This window comes from Equus caballus, chromosome 10, assembly GCF_041296265.1.
Source record: "Equus caballus isolate H_3958 breed thoroughbred chromosome 10, TB-T2T, whole genome shotgun sequence".
NCBI lineage: Eukaryota > Metazoa > Chordata > Mammalia > Perissodactyla > Equidae > Equus > Equus caballus.
Genome location: NC_091693.1, coordinates 48,182,303 through 48,209,513, shown reverse-complemented (window position 1 = coordinate 48,209,513; position 27,211 = coordinate 48,182,303). Strand labels below are relative to the sequence as shown.

At 42.1% G+C, this 27,211-nt stretch overlaps 1 protein-coding gene and 1 pseudogene across 6 annotated transcripts; one reads left to right on the top strand and one right to left on the bottom strand.

Annotated features, from left to right (window-relative positions):
• On the top strand, window positions 1-27,211 carry CNR1 (cannabinoid receptor 1). Of its 6 annotated transcripts, XM_023649376.2 has the most exons (3): window positions 1,096-1,645; window positions 3,083-3,165; window positions 21,692-27,211. In XM_023649376.2, exon 3 carries the CDS (start codon window positions 21,755-21,757, stop codon window positions 23,171-23,173), a length of 1,419 nt encoding a protein of 472 aa, XP_023505144.1. In that variant the 5' UTR covers window positions 1,096-1,645; window positions 3,083-3,165; window positions 21,692-21,754; the 3' UTR covers window positions 23,174-27,211. The 6 variants fall into 6 exon arrangements, with proteins under 6 accessions (XP_070078836.1, XP_005596849.1, XP_023505144.1 ...); XM_070222735.1 differs by lacking the exons at window positions 1,096-1,645; window positions 3,083-3,165 and adding an exon at window positions 1-232; XM_005596792.4 differs by lacking the exon at window positions 3,083-3,165 and having other exon boundaries at window positions 411-1,645.
• Window positions 20,174-20,411, bottom strand: LOC138915794 (transmembrane protein 258 pseudogene; annotated as a pseudogene).

Here is a 27,211-nt window from a genome sequence, read left to right as displayed (position 1 = left end):
GTTTGTAGGTTCGCAATTCACCATGATAAATGTAAAGACCAATTAAGGTTTGATCCGTGCACACGGGAGGCAGACGGCGGCTGATAGTGGAACCAATTAACGAGCATGTCCCCTAATTTCTGCCGCGGCCGCCGGGCGCACCGCGGATCCCCAGGCGTCTGCGGCGGCTGCCCCCGAACCCCGCGAGGCCCCCGCCCGGCCCTGGAGGGGGGCGTCCTCCTCCAGCAAGAAGGTGCGAGGAGCGGGGCCCCCAGGCGGCTGGGGAGGGGGCGCGCTGGGCGGGGAGGCTCAGAGTCAGCCGCCTACGGAACCCAACTGTTTGCAGCCGGGGCCGGGCGGGTGGGGCGCGCCCGAGTGGTCCGCGCCGGGCGGGGGCGGCGGGGGCGGGAGAAGGCGCCCAGCGGGGAGCCAGGCGGAGCCCCGAGGGCGGAGGACAGGTGGCCGCGGGGCCGCCGCCAGGTAGCAAACAGCTCTGGGGCTGCGCGGCGCGGTCCCAAGGCTTCGCCCGCCCCCGGGCCTGCCATGCTGCTGCCCGCCGCGGGGGCGGCCTAGGGTAGGGGCCGTGGGGCCCGAGGCCGCACCCCCGGGCCAGGAGCGCCTCGATCTCTCCCCTTCGGCTCCCCTTCCCCTTCCGGCTGAGTCCGCTGCCCCAGACGTGACCCCCGCGCAAGGTGTTGGCGGTGCGCGCAGCCGGGGCGCGCGTGATTAATGGCACAGAGGTCGGGGCGGCGTAGGCACGAACCCCTTCTTGGCTAGGCCAGGGTGTGAGGGTATCCGGGAGCAGAGCCAGGTCATGGCAGTGGGGGCCCCCAGGACCGCGGCGGCGGTGGCGGAGGAGGAGGAGGAGGAGGAAGAGAAGTAGGTGACGTGGGTCGGAGAGGCTGGTCCCCTCTGGCCCCGGGGCCCGCGCCGCGGCGGGTCCCCCGCGCCAGCAAAGTTTGGAGCCACGGGCGCCGCGCTGCGCAGCGCACGGGTCCCTCCCCGCGCAGTTCCCTCGGCGGGGTCTGTGCCGCCGCCGCTGCCAGGGCAGGACAAAGGCTCATTAACACGTGATGGGACCGCGCTTCATAAATGGGACTGGAGCGAGAGGGAGCCAGAGACAGAGCGAGAGCGGAGGGAGAGGCAGGGACCGCGCGCGCTGGGCCAGGCGACAGGCGCCCGAGCTGGCGGTGACGGGTGGCCCCACGCCGGGCCAGGCGGGGCGAGCGGGAGGACCCAGTAAAGAGCCCGGGAAAGGGGCGAGGCTCGCGGGCGGAGGGGGCGCCAGTCTCTGTCGCTGTCGCGGGCTGGCGCTGGAGACAGGGGACGCCGGCGCGCGGGGAGCGCGGACCGACTGACTTATTGACCGACCGACGGAGGCACACCCCGCTCACCCCACCCCGCCTCGCCTGCATCCCAGCGCCGGCGCCACCTCCCCCTCGTTACTCCCCTGGCCACCCCTTCCTTCTCCACTTCTTTTCCGCCTCTGCCTCTCCTTGGCTCCCGCGGCGCCAGTGCCTACTCCTGGCCCGGGCGGGGCGCCTCGGCTCCCTGCAGAGCTCTCCGTAGAGTCAGGGGGGACATTTCGTTCTGGCGGAGAAGCAGCCCCTGCGCTGGGCGAGAGGTGCCGAGGGAGCTTCTCCCCGAGGACCGGGGGATGCGAAGGGTAAGACCTGGCAGAGTTGCGTTTGGAAATACTTTTCCGCCTCCCGCCCCCTCGGGTACTGACCGGTGTGGTCCCCAAGTGTCCTTCGTGGAGTTCTTATTCCGTGTGAGCGAATCGTGCGTCGGTGTTTACTTAGCTGTATAGCCCCAGCCTGTTAACTGTGGGCTGTGCTACTTCTGGAGATTTCTACCATTTACTAATTATTGAATGTGTGTGCACCTGGCTCTCTGTATGCACTGATTGTGTGTTTGCGGAAAATGTGTAATTGTGCATGTTTGAAAAACAGATGCTTGAGCTGGTGCTTAATGTCTATAAACCATATCAGTAACGAAGTCTTCCCAGAGAAATACATCGATCTCTGCAGCAAACCTAGAAACTGTCGCAAGTAAAATATAAATGTCATATAAAGAAATGTATGTCAAATAAACTTTTGACATAAAAAAGTATAGCTACAGAAACCACTCTTTTTCGAGGAATAATCAATGTGCATTTAACTAGTATCTGGATTTGAATGTTGATGGAACCATTTAACTCAGAACTAGCCATTGGGTGAATAAAGTTGCTGTGTTTTTAAAAGACATCTCTTGCTAAGGCTCACAGCCATAAATGGATCACGGCCTGAATGCAAATATGTTTGCTGTGATAGACGTGAGAAACTGTCATTTGGTCCTTTGAAAGTTTAAAAGTAACATGCATGTTTCTAATTTTAGTTTTAAATTGAACAGATGAGAAGAAAAAATTAGTAACCTATTAATCATTTTGTCCCCCATCTTTTTTATTTTTCTTCACATAAGTGCTATTCTTGCCTTTGTTGTTTTCTTGGTATATTAAGCATCCTTGGGCATTTAATCCAATAAGAGATTAAAACACATTTACTGGTTTTAAAGGTGTTGAAAGATATCTCTGTGGGTCCTATAAGTTCTCCTTATTTTTATTACCAAGTTAACATTCTTTGAACAATGGGAGAAATGCAATTTCTTAGCAGAAACTCGGTGGACATTGGGTATCAGTGGAGTGACCACTGCCATTAATCTATTTTGCAGAATATTGAGAAGCTCAGAGCAACCAACCTTTAAGGTTCCCCTAGGACTTTATCTGATTTAAAGTGTTGCTTTTCTAATCCCACCTTACTGACAGTTTGCAAGGGAAGATACACTGATTGATTTTTTCTCTGTCCCTTTTTTCCTGGTACTCCTTCCCCTCCCCCACTCTCTAACTCAGTTAAGAGCAAGTTTATCAAAATAAAAGGCCCTCTATAGTTTCTTAAGCGAGACAGATTATTTTTTGATTATATCCATACATGAACAGAATCCATGCATCTCCGGAATGTTAAGTGTTGCATACCACAGACAGTTAATTGTGGGTGCAATAGCGGTTGCCACAGTTGGGCGAGAGACTTGATGATGGACATGGTTTTTAAAAACTAATTCATTTTAGGTTCTCAAGAGAACTTACTGTAAACGGACTCTTTTTGTTCCAAAGATGTCTCCCACTCCAGGCGGGGAGCAGTCTTGGCTGAGGTATGTATCAAGTGTCTGATGGGGAGAGGTCTCATTGTGTTCCTAAGTCTCCGTGGGGGTAAAATAATGCCACAGGGGGAAATGCCGAGTTCTGACCTTTCAAAAATAAAATTACTCTGCTTGCATACTAGTTAGGCAGGCAAATTAGATATCCATGCCCCCTGATTTTAATAGATAGCATCAGTATACATGCATTTAAAAAGAATGTGATGCTTCGTCCTCTAACTAAACCATAAGTGATAGTAATTCATTTGGTGTGTAAAGTTTGACATTCTGGTGGAAATCCGATCTCACGTTGGAGTGGTCCTGGGCTTTGTTTGTTATCCACTGTTTTCTGTCTTTTTCTGTTATCCTTTTCCCAGTGGACTGTGTGCCTCGCTGTCTCGCCTGTAAGGTTGTTCTTCTCTAATAAGCCTAGCTGCAGGAGCAGTGTGTTCTTTTTGGCATTTCAAAATGTTAAAACAGTGAAATTGTTAAATGTTACCAAGATGAAACTCCTGGGAATGAAATTCTCCAGAAGAACCACTATGTTTGTGGCATGTTACAGTCTTTTCCAAAAGAAAACTCCTTGAATCGGTTTACCTATTTTCTCAAGGAGGAAGCAGCCCCATTGATTGTGTTGATAAGTCTTTAGTATGCAGTGTCAGCTTATTAATTACTAAGGCAAAGCCTGAAAAACTCTTTCAAAGCAATCGTATGACATTCTTCTTTGCTTTGACTCAGAATTAACATTAACCACCCGGAAATTTAGACAGGCTCCTTGGTTGTCTTGCATATTAGTATTTGGAGTTAGAATGGAATACTTTGCTTTAGAAGAATAAACTGTTATGAAATGGAATTTATAATCGCAGTTTATAGTTCACCACGCTTACCAAATGTTTCTTCCCAGCAAACAGTTGGCCTAATAAGGAAAGGGATTATTTCCCATAATTAGCTCTCCAGGAATGCTGCAAAAAGAGTAATAAATTGAATTTGGAAGTACCTAACGACACTTGATGAGTAAAACAAGATTTGGTTATAGCGTCTTGAATTTGGTTAGTAAGATGGAGCCTGTCCTCTAGGTTGCTGCCTGTTATTCTTGGGGTAATTATGTTAGCTCAGTTGCATGAAGAACACAGATGAGAGCTTTCATTCCTGCAAAAAAGGATGCCGTGTCTCCACCAGTGTAAGTCTGTCTCTTCTATTTTTGTATTCATCACTTTCTAATTGAACTGACAAATTAGTTAGAATGAAAGCAGCCTTTGGGTTTAAATTATTTATAATTCTGCTTTTGACTCTGAAACAACCTGGACTCAACATTGTTTGAAAAACTGTGCTGGGGCCAGGTTTATATGTTGCATTATCTACATTTTGAGGGACCACAGCTCTGCTGATATTTCTTTTCTGGACTGAAGATTGGCAGACAAGTTAAAGAATAGGAGGAAATCAAAACCAATTGATGTACCTTGTATTGGCGAAATTTTAACTTCTTATTTTCCCGCCGTGGATCTCCAGCTCTTTCTGAGTCCTGTTCTCATAATAATATTAACTTGATAATATAACTGCCTGAATGCTGTTTTTGGGGGTTGGGAGATTCAACACTTGGCCACTGAATTGCTATTTAATGTTCCGATAACTGTTTAATTCACTTATCTGTATATTCTTAGATTAGATTGGATTAACTAGAACATAGATCAACTCAGATTTCTTTCAGATACTTTCTGGACTAAAAGAAACAATAAATATATCATCCAAAATATATGTAATATCAAATTACATGCTGCATAATTTTAGATAACCATGTGTAAACACACATTTATACATATGTATGAACAAACTTTTCATAGATGTATTTCATGACCGAAGTAAAAATTAAGACATCTATATATTTGAACATATAATCCAGATTTTAAGTAAATACTCCAAATTTGGGGAAATGTCCGAATTCAGGGCAGCTATGCAGATGGACACTGAAGACTCAAGGTAGAAGGAGTATCCACCTTGAAGCAGAACAAGGCCGTTCTTCTTCTCCAGTATAGTGGAAATTCCTTCCAGTCCCATGTGTTCTAAGAATCTTGCAAAGGTGCCAGAATGGGCATAACCACATTTGAGTGTAGTTTTATCATACGCACTTATTGATAGGTTTAACACAGTTCTCACCAATCTTGCTAATTGTTTATTATTTTGGGAAAGAAAGTTGAAGGAAAGTTGGAAGAAAATATACAAAGTTATTACTATATCACAAAATGCATATTACCTACTTCTATTTGTTATATATAACGCACATGTTAATGCTATCACAAGTAAGTTAAAAGTATAGGAAATTTGTGAGGGGGGAGAGCGGGGGGGTTGTGTTTAGCGGTTTTCCAATGCCTCTCTTGCCACTGCTCAAGTGTTTGATGTTAGATGAACTTCTGTCTCAAACAGGCCTGCATGGATAATAGGTATGCTGATGACATATCAGTAATAATAGGTCAAAGCCATTACATAAAGTAATCAGTGTGATTACCTCTAGTTCTTAACATAAAATATTTACTAAAAGCTTTCCTGGGTCGTATTTCTTCACTGAACAGGGTGCCTCATGGAAAATAAAGTGCATTGCATTATAGTAGTTATCCTAGGACAGTTTCGATTGCAAATATATTCTTGATCTAGTTTTCATGGAAATTTTCCATATATTTGAAGTATTTTCCATATAGATTATAAATGAATAATTTGGGGATGCCTCTAATTTGAAAGTTTCATTTGGCAAGGTTAATTTCATAACCTAGTGAGCGTGGAATTCTCGAGCTTCATAGTTGTGTTTGGATGGGTTTTTGAGGGAAGAATTGTTTACTCACCAAACCTGAGCAAATGGGCCTGGCAGAGTCGTAGCAGTTGTTTTGGAATACTATGAATTCTGTTTTAGCCCCAGCTGGAGAAATGTTCACACCTGCACTTTAGGAAAGCTTTCAGAGTTTTGCTTTGTATGTTTGGTTTGTTTTCTTATGTTTTTGAATATGTGAGTTGAGACTGGTTAGATAGAAATGGATATTTTTTAGCCAACTCTTTTTTTAATCCATTGTGCTATTGCATTAGGCTCTGTACTTTTGAAGAAGATTCCTAAAGTAGATTTTGCATTTTTTGAATGCAACAAGGAATTTAAGTTCCCTTTTCTCCTAACACGGATGGCAAACCATTTTTCCCTAAGAGTATAAGATTTTGTTATCTAAGGTCTTGTTTTTCCACTCTAATTTAGGTTCTTAATTGTTTAGAGTTGGCATTCATTGAAATTTGACATCTGTGACTGGGTTCCTTACCACCGTTATCAACTCTGAAGAGCATTTAAAAATTTTTTTAACTTCAGGAGATAAAGTGCAGTATAGTTTCCTAAATTTGACAGTGTAATATCTATTTTTTTATTCCTACTAGCAAATTCCATGCTATTGCTTTTTAAAGAAAAGCAGAGGCATTTTTCAAAGATGTGCCAGGCAATCTGTTGTGGTAGTTGAATATACTGGCAAATGCTTTCACAAACTGTGTATGTCGGTAGTATATTTAAATATAATTAAAATAAAATATACTGAGGAAATAATGTTTTTCAAAATTTATGTTGAAATGGGAAGATTCCCCTCTTTCATCATTTCTTCATCTGTTCTTGTAGATCATATATTTAGAGAAGAAAATTGGGATCAATATGAGTTCTGTAAATTCAATTAAGTTATAAGGAGTTTTACATTTAAATGGTGCTAAATTCCAGTTTGCTTTTTTAAAAATGAATTTCTACTTTCACATATGGGCATTTGTACTAGGAAATCTTATAACATTGATTTCTGTTGGTCAAGAGGCTAAAAAAGCTGTTTTTAACATAGCAAGGGAACCAATATCAGAAGTGATATGCCTTTGTCACTCTCGTTTGCTTTTTACTCAACTATATTTAAAAATAAGTCAACCTGACTTCTTCTTTATAAGAGAGACTTAATTTAATGCCACTATGATCTGTGTATTTTGGTTTATTCCAGTGTAGCTTGTTAAATGGACCAGATTCTCAACTCATTTTAATGCATTGCTACCAGAATTTGTAAATGTTTTCTCTAGCTTTTGTATAAGTTGTGGTGAGGAAGCAGTATGCATGTAGAGGAAGAGGAAAGCTAAACAAATTAACACATAACCAAAGTAAGCAAAAGAGTGTCCAAAGAATTCCGTATCTTTGCATAGGGGGGAATTTGACTTTGGAAAATGTACAACTACTTTTGAAAATTATATCTAAGTTCTTACAAATTAAAAAAAAGAGGACATCTTGGAATGATTTTAGTCATCGCCTAAGGAAACTAATTATGAGTAATCGATGATCCTTTTTTATTGATGAAATAATTAGAGAGGGAACAGTCTGCCCAGAGTCATAGATTTAAGTGCTTTGGGATACATTTCCATATATATATATAACTTTCAGGTATTTGTGAAAGATACTTGCCAGCTATAAGCAGTGTAAATTGCATAATTACCAGGATAATTCTGTAGGATAATTTGCAATGGATCTGCAGTATGTGGACCTACTGCAAAATTTCCATTTTAGTGTGTCGTTTTCTGGGTTCATCTCCTGTGATACATTACTTTATGGTTTGGGGAAGAGAACAGAATCAGAAACAGAAACATTTCCATCTTAAAAAAAATAAGCTGGAATGTTGACTACTTTTACTTTTTTCCTATTCTTTTATGCTCAGCAATCCTGGGTCCCCTCCCGATGGTGTTGAAAGAAATGGCTAGCAGGCCTATAAAACTTGGCATGGACTTTGTAAATAGAATTAGGAGAAAATGGTGTGGAGCTCTTAGCTTATGTCTGCACACTGGGTATGTACATATATCTTGAAGCTACTTTTTTTTGCCGGACAAAATATATAACAATAAGTTTCTTGAAAAAATGCCGAGGAGCCCTGAATTCTATGCTGAAAAACCTTGAGAAGTTCCCCACTCCTGCTTATGTTCAAGCTAGACTACATCTTCTATTCCAATCAAATAGGAATACCTTGGTTTTAAATCTTCTGTGGGCAACGACTTTATCACGAGCAGGCCCCCTTGGCAATTCATTTCGTTGATCTAAAAACCTATTCTCATAGAATATTCTTTCTTGCTATCTAACCTTAACTCTTCTTAAAGCTTAATTCTATTTTCCTCCCTCATTTAGTCTTTTTCATAGGTCTCCATAATTTTGAACAGTGTTTCTTTAGCTTTAGAGTGTATCAGAATCTCCTGGAGGCCTTGTTAAAACACAGATGCGCCCCAACCCTAGAGTTTCTGATTCTGTAGGTCTGAGGTGGAACCTGAGAATTTGCATTTCTCGTAAGTTCCCAGGTGATGCTGAAGCTGCTGGTTGGGAGACCACCCTTTGAGAACCAATGATGTATAAAATAACTCTGCATGCACTTACATACCACTATGTGATTTCTCAGAGTCTTCTTTAAGATGCACACTGGAATTTCCAGCCCATTCTCACCTATCTTATTTCCTAATTCTTTATCTTCACGTCACTTTTTCTGAGTATTTTCAGTTCCTCAGCTGTGTTCAAAAATCACATAATTGCATGACACACACCCTTGGAAGGGTTTGACCTTGAATGAGTACAATAGAACTACCTCATGGTTTCAGTGGCATAAACATTCTATACTTGCATCCAATTTGCATGCTTACTTCTTAATCATAACTACATCTCCAAAGCATATTTAGCCTCTTTACTGAAACTTAGCTCTTCCAGTTCTGTTTGTATGTATTTATTTGCATCTTGAAGGCATATTTTTCTATTTATGTCTTACATTATTAGTACACACTGAAAATTTTTTAACATTTCAAGTAAGAGATACATAAGTACCTGGTTTTCAAAATTGTGTTTGAAGGGAACCTTGAAGTTACACAATAATAAAAACTTATTTTAAATTATTCCAGTGAGAAAATGATAGGAAGGAAATTGAATTATTTAGAAAGCTACTGTATCCTTGATTTGTATGAGTATTTGAACAAAAATTCACTTCTCTTGTGGAATATTCCATTTTAGCCCTGTAATAATAGAAAATAATTTTCTATTCTTTTTTATCACAAAGTTATGACCATGTTGGTGATTTCACATTTGAAAATTGGAAAGCCAAATGTATCATAAAATAGAAATGAGTTGAGTTTGTTATTAGAATTGATTTTGGGCTCCTGAGACATTCTCATCTTACTTTTAGCATCTCTTGGCATAAACATATCATTTGTTTTTAGTAGAACTACTTTCCTTTACTCATTCTTAATTACTTTCTTGAGGCAGAATTCCAAATATTCACAATTAATTTTTATCAATATATTAAGTTTTCTCAATGCCCTTTTGCCCCAGAAAAGCAATTAGAAATTTCGTTTTTGTAAGCAGTGGTGATAATCCATTTTAACCCTCCGTAACATATTTTCTTATTTATGTTTTAATTAATTCAGTTGTAAAATGCATAAAATGTTGTAGCAGGAGAAGTTGCTCAACCAAGGCAAGAACTGTGTCCACTGAATAGAGTAACTAATTGATTCCTGAGGGCTTATAAAAAAAAAAGGCCACTCCATCTAGTGGTTGAATTTTCACATAACTTCTTTTACAAGTGTGTATTGAAAACACACTTGCATATGGAGAAACCCATTTGGGAAAGATCAATGCATAATAATATGCATGTGAGGGAAGAAAAGTCCATTATGATCATAATTTCATATATTGTCTTTGAAAGTCTATAAACAGCATATAATTAGGATTCATTCGGGGTTGTGCATGTTGCAAAGATCTCTTTATATGTCATTGTTATAGGGGTAAACGTTGAACTTCATAATACACACCCAGGCTAAACAAGGATGGGGATGAAAGGTAAATACCTGATGTTTGCCCATAACCTCCATTTGTCATCAGAGTCACTTCTGTTTGCTACTGAGTAAAGATCCTGGGGTAAATAATTGTTGATGTCTTTCATGTAACGTTTACATTTGGGCAGTTTTTCTCAGATGGATGTTTGTATGAGACCAAGACTCAGGTTTAATTCCCTAACGATCAACTGACTTTATGCCAAGGAAAGCTATCCCCAGTTAAAAGCCATTCTGCTAAGATAGATCTGCGATGTTGCCGATGCACACGAACATTGATTTAGTAAACAGGTATTGAGTCCCTACCCTGTGCCAGGCACAGTACCAGGCAGAGGACATGGAAGGCCAGATAAGATGGGGCCCTACTCCCAAGGTGTTTGTGATCTGAGGGGTTTAGACACAAGAAAGGCTGCTACAGAATGACTCAGCAGTACCATCATCTCTCATGGGAGAAAACCTGAAAGCATGTGTAGGAAGGGGGTTTACACAACCCGGTACTGATATATCATATGTCTGTTACATGTTTGCGTACCCTGTTCCGGTCTGTCACCAGTGGGAGGGGAAGAACAGATAGGGGGACTTTACTTGATGGGGTGGGGTAAAATAGAGAATCATTTCCCTTGTATCCTTGACCCATATCCGTTACACAGGTGTGACACATGGATAATGTCTATATTGTCTGTAGTGCTAGGCACAGAGTACACACCCAATAAAAATGTGTTACATGAAGTATGGAAGGGCCTATCACTTTATATCCACCAGCCTCATTGCTGTAGTAACACGGCTTTGTGTCCTTCGGGCACTGCGAGTCTGTCACAAGTACTTTCTTGTTGGAGCCTTGCTAAGGTTTACAGAATTTCTTCTGCCTTGATTCTAGCAAGATCTTAGGAACTGGCCACAGAGAGTCTTGTTCCCTCTGGGTCTAAGAAAACCACACTGCTCATGTGGGAAATTGAGTGATTTCAAGTGAGTTTGAATTTCTCCATATGGGGAATGAATGTTTCAAGCTTTTGTTTACTAATAACCATCATGTCTCATTCAGACTGAAAGAGGGTGCCCTCTCCATTCCTTGCTGGTATTGTGGAAACTCATTACTGTCCGCAATCCTCACTATTGACTAATGAAGAAAAAAAATCCACCTAATTTTAAAAAATAGAGGGAAAGACAGGTTAGATTTTATTTATTATGAGCCAATAGTCACGGCAAATAAGGTGCTAATCCAGGGTTGGGATTTATAGTTTATAGTTAATTGTCATACTTTGTCCCTGAAGACCATGGGGCAAGGATGATTTGCAAGTGCTATGGGCAACCTTTCTGCTGCCAACAGATCATTCTTTCAAATTTTAGCTGTTCACTGTGTAAAATTATCATGTACTATTTATTACCTTCTTTTCCCAAAATCAATTCTTCCCCCTCCCTTAGAGATGGAAAGGCGAGTGTCTTATTAAATGGCTCCCAGACCTCAAAGTTAAGAGCAAGACTTCAGTTATGTTGACCTGGGTTGATGTTCTGGCTCTGTGTCCTCTAGGTGGAGACCTTGAGTGAAGGGTTTACCTCTCTACACTCAGTTTTCTCCTGTAGAATAGGGATTGTAATGGCACCTAATTCATGGAAATATTAAACAAAAATAATATATATGCTTAGCATGATGCCCGGCACATAAACTTTCAAATGTTTCTTATTGAAAATATTTGGGAATTGGAATTTTCTCTATTATGTATTTAATAACCGAAATCACCCCATTGCTCTGAGATTTGAACCTGGAGAAACAAGACTTGGTTTCTGGTTGGACTTAATTTGTATGCTCATGGATTCAAAGAGAAAATCCCCTTCATTGCAGAATGAATGAAGAAACTGAAAAGTAAGCGGCACCATTGGGCAACATGTGGCACACTTTAACTGCTGCTGTCGTTGGTAGTGAACTATAAAGATAATCTGTCTACTGGGTTCTACGTATGTTATGGACCAGAATAATATATTGCTTTTGGCTTTTAATGACCAAACCTCATATGCAAGATAAAGACAATTTTATGGAGTATTTTAGATATGGGCCAGGCTTCTGTTGAATTGAAAAGTTGGCAGCTCTGTTTCAAGGCAAAGCTGCTTCAGTTATGCTCCATTACTTTCTTTACAGATTATGTAGAAAAAGTATCTCTCTAAAAAAATAAAGGGAAAAAGAAAAGTTACTTCTTAGTAGGAAACAACAGAGCAAAATTAAATGATAAATGGAATTAGTTATAAAAGCAAATCATTTCATTTGTAGCCTTAATTTGCCTCTGTGATATGCTTTTCTTTGGCATCACTGCCTGATGGTGAGTGCTAATCTGATAGCATTTAAAGGCATCATTTCTTGAGCCCTGAAATTCTTTAAGTTTTAACAAGCCTTAAAATGTTAAATAACTAGGCATACTTCAGGTTAAATATGAACAGAAATATAGCCTTATAGATGTCTTAATATTTGTTTAGTTAATATTAGTTGATATATTTTTATGAAAAATCCAACACTCACTGATATTGCTAGTAAGAATAGTCCAGAGAAAATAGTACATTTAATAAGTTCTATTCTACGTTACAAAATATATGGAAAGCTAAAGCTTTGAGAACCAACTGAGCATTACCAGCGTAATGGAATTTTCGTTTATGTATGGGAAGAGGAGCCGACATTAATACAAGGAAAAAGAATTATGTATTTTTGCCTGAATTATCAGGATAATTAAGTCAATCCTTTATTTCTCTTTGCTATAGAAGATGATACAAAAGGTTACCAGACTAATAATTCCAAAACTCTAACAGTTAGGTAAGAGTTAGAAAAGACTCAATTGCCCATTCAACTGTAGCAGAAATATTATTCATCAAGTTATGATGTTGGCCCATGAGACCTGCCATGTATATTGAGGACATGACTTAGACTAATGCTATTATAAGAGTCAACTAAAATTTTCCCTACTAACTTTAGAGAAGTATTTAGAGAAGCAAGTTATTTTTCTTGATCAGATTAGTAGAAACCAGACTCGTTCCCAGAAATAAATGGAAAATAACGAACAAATATATCCACTGGCACCCTCATTCTCTTGAACCCTTCACAGGGCTCTTTTACAAGGCTAGCCAAGCAGAACAACACAGAACCAAGGGAGAGAGTACAGAAGACAACAAGGGTAAGCAATGGCCTGGAATTCTTGCATTTGATATCCTGGACTCATCAATAGAAACTGTGAGCTCGGTATTGTCTCCTTAAAGCATTTATAAGCTTAGAATATTAGAGAAGGAGCCAACGGGCTGATACAGTCTGTAACTATATCGGGAGCATCAGTCCTTTTGATGCTTTTAAAGGGTTTTCTGCCTTCCTGGACGTGACATCCTGCAGGAAGCAAATATTGCCTACTCTCTGTTCCCCCAGAGATGCTGCACAGGCCAAGACTGCAAGCCTTTTGACTCCAGATACAACAGTGATAAATCTCTAAATTATTAAAATGTCTCTCTAAAACAAAGAAGGTCTTCAGTAGGGCAATGAAGACTAAAATAACCTGCTATTAAATTATACTGATACAGAAAAGATTCTATTTGAAGTCTTGTTTTAAGGACTTACTCCATGCTCACCCTAATGAGAACATGGATGTTTTATATCCTTAATGGTTATAGAAACAAAGATACAGGCTCTGGGTAGACTTTTTAAAAAACTCCATGCTGTTGCCATTTCCATAAAATTTCTCTGATGATATCACAGCCTGCCAGGCGATGTGTAAGTTTGGGGGTGGTGGATGGAGAGGCAAGTGTGCAAATGGAGAGGCGGACAAAAAAACAGGTGATGGTATTCTAAAATCTTGAAGTTTTTAAAAAATAATAGATCCAACACATTAAAATAGTTTTATTGTTATAAAGCTTATAAAGTTATTGTGATTTATAGGTTAATTTTGTGAGAATATGTTGGTTACATTTTTAAAAGCAGAATTCTAGAAAAATCTCCTTAAATGTCGTCCAATCATTCTTTTACTATAACTATAACAAAAACTTCTTCTTTAATAGGTGCATGTGTGCATGTTGCTAAAAGTTTCCAATTATGATTTTCCCAGTAGCAAACAAAATTAATGGCAGCTTCACCCCTCAAAGCCTAAACTATATTACTAATGAATCCTCAAAGAAAACTCTCAGTGCAAAAAACAATCAGGTGGAAATTACTGTAATAATCCAAATGTAGAAATAAAGGAAAGGCTCGCTGAAATGTGGAGAACAGTTTTCCTGCCATGATCCCATTAACTGTGAAAGTAGCCTGTGCACAGTGGTATTTTGACATGACTAAGATCCTTGAGCCACACAAAATCCATGTGTATTTTTAACTGTATTCTTTCATTAAAGTTGGCTTCTGTTGGGGGGCCGGCCCTGTGACCGAGTGGTTAAGTTCGCACGCTCCGCTGCTGGCGGCCCAGTGTTTCGTTGGTTCGAGTCCTGGGTGCGGACATGGCACTGCTCATCAAGCCACGCTGAGGCAGCGTCCCACATGCCACAACTAGAAGGACCCACAACGAAGAACATACAACTACATACCAGGGGGGCTTTGGGGAGAAAAAGGAAAAAATAAAATCTTTTAAAAAAAAAAAAAAAGTTGGCTTCTGTTGGACAGAAATTACTCTATATCTCATAACCACACCATACCCTGGTTCAGATTTAACGACCTAGTTTGTTTTAATGAAAGTGCTTGGTCACATTAAAATGGGAAATTGTGATCACATATGTGATGATCTTAATAAAGAGTCAATCACAGGCACACATGTTTTGCTTTCCTGGAATAAGGCCTGTGATCCTTTGACTTCACTGAAGAAGCTTTGTAGCTCTTCCAGATACTAAAATTTTAATCCTTTTTTTTTTTTTTTTTGCTTTTTCTCCCCAAATCCCCCCAGTACCTAGTTGTATATTTTAGTTGTGGGTCCTTCTAGTTGTGGCATGTGGGACGCCGCCTCGCCATGGCCTGGTGAGCAGTGCCATGTCTGCGCCCAGGATCCGAACCGGCGAAACCCTGGGCCGCCCAAGCGGAGCACACAAAACTAACACTCAGCCATGAGGCTGGCCCCTAAGATTTTAATCCTTAAGGCCATGTCCATGGGAAGATTTACCTAGATGGGCTGGGATAGGACACAGTGATCTGGTAGGAGGTAGTCAATTACTGTTGACAAATTACCTTAATTTGTGTTTGTAGGAAGCCAGAAGACTTGAATATAACACAAGATGCAAAATGGCTTTATCCTAGTTACTGTTAATCCTTAAAACAGTGCTGAAAGTCCAAAAGCAGAAGCTCTGAAGTCTGAGAGACGTGCGTTCAGCTCCAAACTCCTTATTTTCTGGACAGTTTATTTAACGTTTACTGACCTCCATTTCCTTGTCTGTGAAATGGGAATTATAAAGAAGCAGCTGACAGAGTTGTGATGGCAATTTAGTGATAGAATATACATAGAGTCTCTCAAATGCCTGGAATATAATAGACGTTCAATGAAGTTTCTTCCTCCGTCCCCTACGTGTGTATCTTCTATTTGCTTCGTGCTTTAAGTGCTGAGACAAAAAGAAAAATTGAATAAACAGCTTATGATCTGATTAAGGCAGTGAATTATCTTGAAATATAATTAATAATATATGGCAAAGAGCCATAGTACTAAGTAACAATAATAATAATATTGAAGACAGATTTTGTGCTAGGCACTATGTCGAGTGCTTTAAATGCTTTTGTTTTTTCCATTTAATTTTGAAAACAATTCTGATTTTGGCCTCCTCCTCCTCCACCTCCTGCTTCTCCTCCCCTTTTTATGGATAAAATACTGGGGTTTAGAAAGTTTAGCTACTTGCCAATGTACAGGTCTGACACTAATCTTGGTCTGCTAACTCCTGGTTGAGTGTTCTCTCCATTACTGGTGCTCTGACTGGCTGGAACGAGTGGAGGTAGTGTAATAGCATCTCTGTCTTTGGTGAGAGGGATCTTGTATCACGAAGGTTAAAAGCAGCTCCAGACCCGTGCTGTCCAATATGGCAGCCACCACCACATGTGGCTGTTAAGCACTTGAAATGTGGCTGGTTCCAAATGTTGAAATGATAATATTTTAGATACATTGGGTTACAGAAAATATATTATTAAAATTAATTCTCTCTTTCACCTTTTTCTTTTTACCTAGATACAGAAACTTGGAAATTGCATATGTGGCTGGCATTGCATTTTTATTGGATAGCAGTGCTCTAGAAGGAGAATATATAGGTTCATTCTGGTTCCACCACCTGCTAGCTGGGCGAATGGCAAATTACTTACCCTCTCTGTGCCTTTCATCTGTACAATGGAGATAATAACAGCACTCACCTCATAGGGCTATTCTGAACATAAACAGTTTGATACACCTAAGAGGCTCAGGTTGCCACCTACACATAATAACCTCCCAGTAAGTGCTTAAAAAGGGAAAATCAGCAAGACTTAGTGGTCCACCTGGTTACAGAGGCCAAGAAGGAGGAAGCATCCTTCTTGGTAAGTCTGAGGTCTGAGCTCAGGGGACTGGAAAGATTATTCACAATACCATAAGAAATGGGAAAGACGACATGACGGAAGGTAGTTTACTGCAGCATGATTTGTAATAGCCGAGATGATGAGTAACCTAAAGCTGCATCCGTAGGAGGCTGGTCACATTCATCAACAGATCCTTAAGGCAGCTGCTAAACGGAGGGAGGATTCGTGGACTAATGTGGAACTGTGTTCACGTATACTTTTAAGTGAAAGAGCAAGGTGCAGAACAGTATGTACAGTCCATTAGCGTTCATTAAAAAGAAAGTGAAGACAGAATGAACACATAGATGCTTGATTATGCATGGAATATCTCTGGGAAGAGGAACAAGGAGCTTCTTGCCTCAGGAGGAACACTGGTTGGCTGGGACAGCGGCATGAGAAAGATTGACTCTTGGCTGCATATCCTTCTACACTTTTTGAATTTTGAATCGTATGAATGTGATATATGCATGTAAATAATCAGAATTTCAAATAAATTGGTTTTTTAATTGGGAAGTGTGAAGAGAGAGTTAGTTACTTGAGAGAAGATGACTTAGGGATGGAGGCCTTGGACCAGCTCCCGAGAGCTGCTTGGACATGTTGAGCTCAAGCTTTGGTTTTCAGGCCAAATATCGTTGAATTAATTACCTTTCTCTCCTCTAATTTTAAGAAAAGGCAGATATTATTAACTCACTGTTTTAATGCATCAGTTAATAAAATTCAACTGCCACCTGTTAGGTTCACGTGAACACTTCTGAGGGAGCCTAGCTTTCTCTCTCTCGTCTGCTATCTTGTTGTCAGGCTGGTGAATCCTGTAAGAAAAAAAGACGCCATTCCTGTGCTTGGAAACCACATTCTAGTTACGGAAGTAAATACATAAATTCAGGATTAAATGATATGATGAAGCCTATAATAGAGAGATAAACTGAGGGAATTAGTTCTGCCTGGGGGGAAGGGCTGGTCAAAGAGAACTCAGAAAAGGAGGTTACTTTGGCACTAGGCCTTGCAAGAGAAATCTAACAGAGAGCTTGGAAATGAGTATGTCAGACAGAGGGAGGGGTAAGAGCACAGGAGGAAGGTGTGCAAGTGTGATTCAAGGAGCAGCAAGTCCTCTCCCGGCCAGTAAGCTGTGTGTTTAAGTTTGGGTGGGAGTTGAGAGGCCAAAGTTAGATTTGAGGCTGTGCCAGGACCATTAACAGTTCTCCCAAACTGGCTATCTTCTGTGCCCCTCTGATCATGGGAAAACTTTCCAATGTAAATGGGGTTGTTTAGCAAATGTAAGTTTGCAAAGAGTGAAGTTGACTCAGGAGACAGCCCAATGGTGGGGTGCATAGGACATTTTCTGGAAGAGAAGACGATGTGGGAAAGGAGATGATAGACAGTTAGCTAAACAGGGACCTAAGGACACTTGAGAGTTAACAGTTGGAGCCAGGGTGAGGTTGGGGACTCAGGAGAGATTTTAGGTGAAAGAACCAGGAAGCACTAGGCAACCAGGTTGGCTGCTGGACTTCGGACTGTTATTCCTGCATCCTTTACTTCTATCCTCAACAACTCCCTATGTCCCTGGACGCTGCCTGACTTCGTTCAAATTAACAGACTCCCTGTGCTGTGTCTCTGTGTGGTCTGTACACTAGTACTCCTGCCTGTGGTCAGGTGGTTCCAGCTCCCGTGTGCCTGGTTCTAGGACAGTGCAGTGAGGGTGAGCAGAACCCGTTCAAAGCCTGGACTAAGGAAGAAGGTGTAATTACCTGAGTGATGACAGAAGTTACCCATGGAGGATTTGGGGTCCTCGGCTTGGTGGTGCCTCCATATTGTCCTTACAGGCTACACTGATCATGTGAGAGGGCTACAGGGAGGGGCTGGAGGAGCTAAGGGAGCCCTCCTGAAAGACCCGTCACACCTGTCTGATTACCACCTGCAAAACATTGCCCGTGTTCTTGTTTGCTTCTCTGCAGCCAAAGTTGCCCAAGTCATCTGGCTCATTCCATGAGTATTTAGCGTAGGTAATCGTTACATAGGCAGCTTTCATGGTGAGAGGAGGGCAAAAGGGGTAAAGGAGCACTTATGTATGGTGACAGATGGAAACCAGACTGGGTGGTGAACACGATGCAGTCTAGACAGAAGCAGAAATATAATGATGTACACCTGAAATTTACACAGTGCTATAAACCAATGTGACTTCAATAAAATAAGGGAAAAAAGGTCAATAACCTCACCTATACAGAGCATTTTTCTAGCGCAAATGGGTTGGGCAGCTATTTAAGCTGGATATTTTGATTCAAGTTTCATGCTTATTTATTTCCCATTATAATTAGGAGCACCCCTCCCTCACCTTGGATAGGAAAGGACCTTTTTTTCTATTTTGAAATACATATATTCAATCAACCAACTTTTTTAGGGCCCCCTTCCATTTGTCAGGCATTATGCTAAATGCTATGAATAAATACTAAGATAGATAAAGTCCTTCCCTCAGAGAGCTTACACTCCAGTGGGTGGGAGGAAGGGGCAGAACAGATCCAAACACAGAGAAATTAGAAAATTTAGTAAGCGCCACAATAGAACTCTATTTGGATATTCTGGGAACTCCAAAGAGGGCCCTTCATCTGCACATGGGAGCAGGGGAGTTACAGGAGGTAGTGTTGACCATGCAGAGGGAGAGGAAGGGGTCTGGGTGGAAGAGCGTTAGGAATAGTGGGAGCAAAAGCACTGAGTGGAAGAGCAGTGGATTTGGGGTTTTGGTGGTTCGTGGAGCTGCATCTGGTCCAGCCCAAGTGGTAAGGCCAGGGGCGGTGAGAGGAGGATTGGAGAGAGAGCCCAGGGTCCACCACCCTGGGAAGCCGTTAGCAGACGTCTTCCTGCAGGGGTAGAGGTGGAAGTGGAGAGCTTTCTGCTCAGGGAGATCAGCAGGTAGAGAACTCTGGGACAAGCGAGCGAGGGTCAGATCCGAAAGGGGCTCAGCTGGGCAAAAGAGAAGAGCTGCACGTGGTGAGGCTGCAGAGCATGGGCCTGAAGGGGAAACCCCCTGCACAAATTCGAACTTGGTCTTTGGGGTAAAGAAGTTGAAATGGGGGAGTCACACACTCAGGTCTTTCATGGAGGCCACTGCCGCCACTGTTTGGCAAGTGATCAAAGGGGCTGGGTCCAGAGAAAGGCAGGAAAACTGTGAGGCGGTGCTCTAGTTCTGGTGAGCAGTGATGGTGGCCTGGACTTAGGGGTGGCAGAGTGTGGAAGGGTGGGCCACATTTAACACATTGTGCCTGTTCCAAATTACTAACAAACAGAACAAAAACGCATCGTGACACTTAAGGTATTACTTTTAAATTGTTTTCTTTGCCTCCGTGTCCTGTCTCCACCCACACTAATCCTACATACTCTTGGCATAAGCATCTTTCCCTTGGGGAAGCCTCCTTCAACCCCCTAGACTGGCTGCTCCCACAGCATCCTGTATGTCCTCAGTCATAGCTGTCATCATGCTTTCTCATAATTACAGCGTCAGCTGCCTGTCTCCTCTGCTACGCTGTACTTCATGTGATCAGGGACTCTTTCTATTTTTTATTTGCTCACACATCTGCCTTTATTGTGAGCAGCAGGTAGGACACTTCCACCAATAGTGAAAAATTAATTTACAGAAGCAGGGATCCAGTGCGGCCCCTGCTTGGAACCCTTGGGAGCTCATATGTCGATGCTGACCCAGAGCAGCAAGAAGAGGACTCCAAAGCCGGTGAAGAGCAAGGCCACCAAAGAGGTGAAGAGCTCCTTGTAGATATCTGAGTGTCCGTGGTGGAGGTGACCCTATAAACGAAGGACCAGGCAGTGAAGAACTTGCTAGCGGCCAGCAGCACCACAGTCAGACGGGGGAAGACAGCTTGTTCGCTGGGCTGGCGTGTCTGCTCATGGCCTTGGGCACCATTTTGCCAGGCTCAGGGTAATCCACTGCTCTGCCACCAGAAGAAGGACTCTTTCTGGATGCTCTTGTGTTCCCAGTGCCTAGTGCAGTGCCTGGCACATAGTGGGTGCTCCATAATTTGCTGAATGGATGAGTAAATGAATTATTAATTCAGACAGGTAGAATCTCTGCATTTTCACAGGAGGACTCAGAACTTTATAGCTTGTTCCAGGATAATGACTATCTTTTCTTCCCCCGAGTATAGTGTGATATGTTTAGGAACAGCAAAAAGATAATTGGTAAATAAAATATTGGTTTTATGATTATTTTAATTATTATAGATATCATTCAGCACTTCTATTTTTTATGAGTGAAAGAGCATAATAGTCACATTTTGAACAAACACTTATAAACAGTCAAATCAATTCTCTGCCTGTTTTCTTCGAAACAAAACCAAATTGCTTAGCTTGGAATTGAAGAGCCCTTAACATCTGGCCCCCTCCTCTCCGTGGTCCTTATTTCCGTCCACGTGTAAAGCCTCGGATGCTCAGGCCTGTCTCCTGTTTTCAGCGTGTTGTGTCGCTGCACAGCCGGCGGGGGGCGCTGTCAGGCAGCGCTGTCCGTCATCACTCCTTCCCAGGGTTAAAGAGCCTGGTCTGCTCTGGAGCCTCAGTGCAAGGTGGCCCTTCATGACATTTTTCTTCGTTCGTGTAGACAATTTAGAAGTGCCTCTGAGCCTCGGCTCAGTCCAAACGTCTCCCCTGGGTGAGGAGACTTGCCTGATGGAGTCGGAACTAGACCCCGGATCTTCCGCCGTCGTCGGGCGCTTCTTCTGGTTCCCGGCAGTCTCTTCCTCCGCCTTTCCACTTAACGCAGCTCATGCCCGATTCTGCGCTGTCTTGTCCTTTGGTTGTCTTGTACGTTGTCTTACTTGTGTGACAAGGTGATCAAAGTCTTCAAGAGCAGAGATTGTGTGACACGTTGTTGCTCTCCCCTATTCCTACCAGCGTTAGGACACTGTGTGTATGTGATAGTCACACAGTGACTTAAATCTGCGCAGAAAGCTTAAAAGAAGGAACATATGTTTCTAGTGTATCCAAATACATCACCAGCTTTGGGTGGCTTTTCTCTAACTAAGTGCCTGACTCATTTTGTTGATTGAATCTGATTTTACCTATGTTCAGAGTGGAGAATGAAATAACACGATGGTACATGTTTGGGATGTTTACAGGAGAGTTTTTTTTTTATGTATATACTCTCCTGGTTTTCTCACCATTCAGCTTGTTTGTTTTCCCTCCCATTAGGATTCCCTGTTGCGGGTCTCTTCCTCAGTCGTTTGGAGTTTGGCCTAATCGAAGACGGAGGTTATGAAGTCGATCCTAGATGGCCTTGCAGACACCACCTTCCGCACCATCACCACAGACCTGCTCTATGTGGGCTCAAATGACATTCAGTACGAAGATATCAAAGGCGACATGGCGTCCAAATTAGGGTACTTCCCACAGAAGTTTCCTTTAACTTCCTTTAGAGGAAGTCCCTTCCAAGAGAAGATGACTGCGGGAGACAGCCCCCAGTTGGTGCCAGCAGACCAGGTGAACATCACCGAATTTTACAACAAGTCCCTTTCGTCCTACAAGGAGAATGAGGAGAACATTCAGTGTGGGGAGAACTTCATGGACATGGAGTGCTTCATGATTCTGAACCCCAGCCAGCAGCTGGCCATCGCCGTGCTGTCTCTCACACTGGGCACCTTCACAGTCCTGGAGAACCTGTTGGTGCTCTGCGTCATCCTCCACTCCCGCAGCCTCCGCTGCAGGCCTTCCTACCACTTCATCGGCAGCCTGGCGGTGGCCGACCTCCTGGGGAGTGTCATTTTTGTCTACAGCTTCGTGGATTTCCACGTGTTCCACCGCAAAGATAGCCCCAATGTGTTTCTGTTCAAACTGGGCGGGGTCACAGCCTCCTTTACTGCCTCAGTAGGCAGCCTGTTCCTCACAGCCATCGACAGGTACATATCTATTCACAGGCCCCTGGCCTATAAGAGGATCGTCACCAGGCCTAAGGCCGTCGTGGCATTTTGCCTGATGTGGACCATCGCAATTGTGATTGCTGTGCTGCCTCTCCTGGGCTGGAACTGCAAGAAACTGCAATCCGTTTGCTCAGACATTTTCCCACTCATTGATGAAACCTACCTGATGTTCTGGATTGGGGTCACCAGCGTGCTGCTGCTGTTTATCGTGTATGCGTACATGTACATTCTCTGGAAGGCTCACAGCCACGCAGTCCGCATGATTCAGCGTGGCACCCAGAAGAGCATCATCATCCACACATCAGAGGATGGCAAGGTCCAGGTGACGCGGCCCGACCAAGCCCGCATGGACATTAGGCTGGCCAAGACCCTGGTCCTGATCCTTGTGGTTTTAATTATCTGCTGGGGCCCTCTGCTTGCGATCATGGTGTATGATGTCTTTGGGAAGATGAACAAGCTCATTAAGACGGTGTTTGCATTCTGCAGCATGCTCTGCCTGCTGAATTCCACCGTGAACCCCATCATCTATGCCCTGAGGAGCAAGGACCTGAGACATGCTTTCCGGAGTATGTTCCCCTCATGTGAAGGCACTGCGCAGCCGCTCGATAACAGCATGGGGGACTCTGACTGCCTCCACAAACACGCCAACAACACAGCCAGCATGCACAGGGCTGCGGAGAGCTGCATCAAGAGCACGGTCAAGATTGCCAAGGTGACCATGTCTGTGTCCACAGACACGTCTGCTGAGGCTCTGTGAGCCTGACGCCTCCCTGGCAGCACAAGAAAAGAAATTCACTTTTTTTTTTTTAAGCTCAAAATCTAGAAGAGTCTGTCGTCTCATCGGTTATATTTTTTTAAGTTTACCATGCTTGGTGAAAAGGTGATTGTCACCATGATCAGTTGTCAGTTCTTTAACGTTTCAATAGTGTAGGTACTCAATCTCGGTTCTCCAGGGGTTTACTGTGAAGAAAGCCTATTGCTTAAGTGACTGGAACGTTCTTCAAAGTCTCAATGAAATAGGAGAGAAACCTTTGGCTATACAATTTGAAGTCTAAGTACCCATAGAAAAATGCCATCAAATGCGTATTGCCTTTGTAACCACAACTTTCATTATAATGTGAAATGTGTTTGTCCGTAAGTATCAGAGATGTCCATTTTTACAACAGTTATAGTACGAAAGTAGAACTATTTTGTAAAATGTGTTGTGTCCTGTAAGATGTGTATCAGTGTTTACTATGTGTTATTTATATTTGTCTAGTTCAGCAAAACTGAAGGGTAGACTTTTATGAGAATAATGGAACACAAGCAGTGGATATATGCCAATGAGACCACTTTTTAAAAAATTATTGCCCATGATATAACTTTAGAAACCTTAATATTTTTTCAACTATCTCTATTTAAATTTGACACTGAAATAATCATAAAGGTTTATTTTTCTGTTAATACAACAAGAAGAATTTGAAGACTCTCCAAAGTATTGAGAATTCATTAACACAAAAATTTGTTAGCGCTGCATTTTCATACAAGGACATTTATTATCTTCTGGATGATAGCTGTTCTGTTGAGTGATGGATTACAATCCGATCTGAAGAGAGAAGGCATATTGACTTTTTTGGCTGATATCTCTGACTTTCTTTAGTATTTAGCTATTACTGGATCTCTTAAGACAGCATGTGTCAATCTTAATGTATATTATTATCACTGTGCAATTGCTGTTTACTTGAAGAGTATTGCATTCTTGTATTCCAGGTTCAAGTAGATTTCATGCCTGGGTGGCCAAGCAACAGTCTTCATTTTTTCTTAATTGAGAAGTGTTGTCTGGATCAGTAAAATTATACTGTGTGTGAGTGTGAATATAAATGTGTGTATGTGTGTGTTTCTATCCTGTAACTGTTACAGTAATGTCATAAAGTGAGAAAACTGTGACCAAGTATGAACTGTACCACTCGCTGCACTCGAGCAATTGAATTCAGTTTCTAAAATTGACTTCTTCCAGAAATCCTGTTGATAAAAATATTGACCGTAAACATTCAGAACCTTCCCTCTTAAGAGATTGGGTCATGTATTCCTAAACCGACTTTGAGGCATTCCCTGAGACCAGTGTTTAGCAAGGAATAATCAATGACAAACATTCAAGTGAAAGTCTGTATTTACAGTGTTAATGTCGGGAAATGAGAGCGTTTGTTTTCTGAGCACCAGTATGGATCAAGTCCGCGGCGATTTGAGTCATTATAGGGGAAGTGGTTCTAAAAGACCCCCAATGGTAACATCTTTTGATCACGTGTGTAGGCAGTGTGATCCCAGTTTAAGCAGCAGTGTACACCACTTGCTGAAGTAGGACCAACAGGTCTGGCCTTGTGGCTAAGGAGGGCCACCCGGCCGTGGGCGAGACAGAAAAGGGCAGTGAGGAGCCAGCACACTCGTGAGTGAGGCCTGGATGACACAGGGCTGCTTCTGTGTTTTGCCCACATGTCACCGGTGACAGTCCAGCACCTGCTTTGTCTGGGGAGGTTCAGGTCAGGAATAGACCTCTCCTCTCCTGGTTTGCAAGATGTGCTAACGTGCAAAGATGAGCCCGGCTTGCTTTCTTCCTACACCCCAGTCTCATACTCCTCAGTGGTGCCACAGGGGCTCAGAATTAGGGACTTTCCCAGGAAACTCAACGCTGACAAATTTTACTTACAAACAACCTACTCCTTATCCAGATAAAGCATGGCACCTGCGGGACCTGCGGGCCTAGGACCGTGAAGTGAAGTGGAGCGCGGGCGTTTCTCTGGTGATTTCTAGCTATCTACATACCTGAGAAGCCTAATGGGCAGAGTCTTTTCTTGCAGCATATGGTCTAAGGCTGAGTGTGGCCTGTGGACCAAGCTGGAATACTTTTAATTGTCTGTCTCTACAGCTGGAATCTGCCTGCTGGTTCCCTTACTGTACCTCTCTGTGATATGCAGATGGGGACTCAGGGTGCTAGGGGATTCATAAGATCTCTTTAGAAAGAGAAAAGATTATGGGAAAACTCAACAGCGTCTAGCTTCCATTTAAGAATTGTCCCTCTTTTGTCCTGCATCATTCTGAGTACTAGTCCACATGTCTCAAAACTCGTCTGGCAGTACCAGCTCTCTTCTTACAGCTGTGAAAAGCTGGTGAGGATGAAATTCCTGTTATTGGTAGAAAAATTCCAGGGTTCGTTTTTGAAACTGTATTTGTGTGTATGCAATGTAGATTTTATAGTGTATTGTGCTTTCAAGATCTAAATCAAATATAATAAATTAAGGGACAATGGGGCTGACAGCACTAACTTGGTGCTTATTGATATTTTAAGAAATATCTGTGAAGTATCATCATTGATGTATTATACCACTTCATTTTAAAACACTTAAATTACTTTGATTCACTTTGACGCTTTTAATATCATTTCCTAACCCAAGTGACTCAAATGTTCTCCCCAATGAATATACTCATTAGAATCATTAGTATCATTCATTAATTAGTCCACTTACTAGACCCATTAATTTAAATATATTTAGATTTCAGTAAGTTTTATAAGGTCCAACTTCAGAGTTATCTACTTTCCTCTGAGGGTAACCTGTTTGTCCTGACCATGCTTTTCGCCATCACATATGTCTTCAGAAAGGGCCAAATTCCCAACCTGCTCAATTTCTTCAGAGTATTGATGAATCTTTCGTCCTAGACCAAGTTTCGTTTAGACAAAGAGGGCTGTCTCCAAGAACCTCTAATTTTCCATCGTATGTGAAATATATGTTAGAGAAGCATGGACCTGGGAGAAGCTGCAGACTTATGCCTACATTTGAGATCATTCCCAGTCCTCCCCATCACTTCGAGTCTGGTTTATCTGGCATTAGGTGTCAAGGAATTCTGTCCACCTTAAACCCATGCTGTGGAAATAGGCCCAACCATGAGATGAGATGAGAATTAGGCCCTGGATGACTAGCATTCTAGTTACTGTCTTGTTGATTAATTTCTGCCATTCCATGTCTGTGAAAGAGACCACCAATATCATGCGCAAAATTAGATTTCTCACAATCTAACTGTATATTTGTATGATATCTTAAAATCTCCTAAATGCTGGGCAATGGCTATTAACAATTGTTTTGCACTGGCCTTCTGATGAAATGTTAACAATGCCTATTGTAACATAGACAAAACATTTTATCTACTGATTTGGGCTGAATGTATGTAAATAGGTTTTAAAAAAGTCAGATATTTAAGCGGTGGCCTACAAATCAGTAATTATCAGATAGGAGAGTTTCTTCACATTGCTGTGGCATCCTGAAAGTTATCTTCACATAAACTTGGTGTACCAGGCCTGCTGGGGATCAGAGTCCCCATGAAAGGAAAACTTTTCTTGTGATAATATGAATCAAGATACCAGATTATCTGGATTCTTGTTTCCGACGTTTCAAGTGGAAAACATAGCTCTTTATTGTCTGTAAATCTAACATTATTACTTTTCCTCTTAGCAAAATATTGTATTGTTAGATGTTTGTTGAGCTGGTAACATCCTTGCAACCGCTGCACTATCTTTGTTAGTAATCTGTATAATACTTTGTACACAAGTACTAGTAAGGTTGTTATTCACTGTAGCTTCAGTCATTGAATTACTATAGCAAAGTAGGACTTCTGTGATATTTACAATGTATTAAGCCCACACTATATTTTATTTCAATGATGTAATTAAATTGTTATTTATTCAAAAAGCAAACATCCCATCATGTCTATTGTCCTAAGTTACCTGGAATCAAATAAAAATTCTAGATTATCAAGAAGAACATAA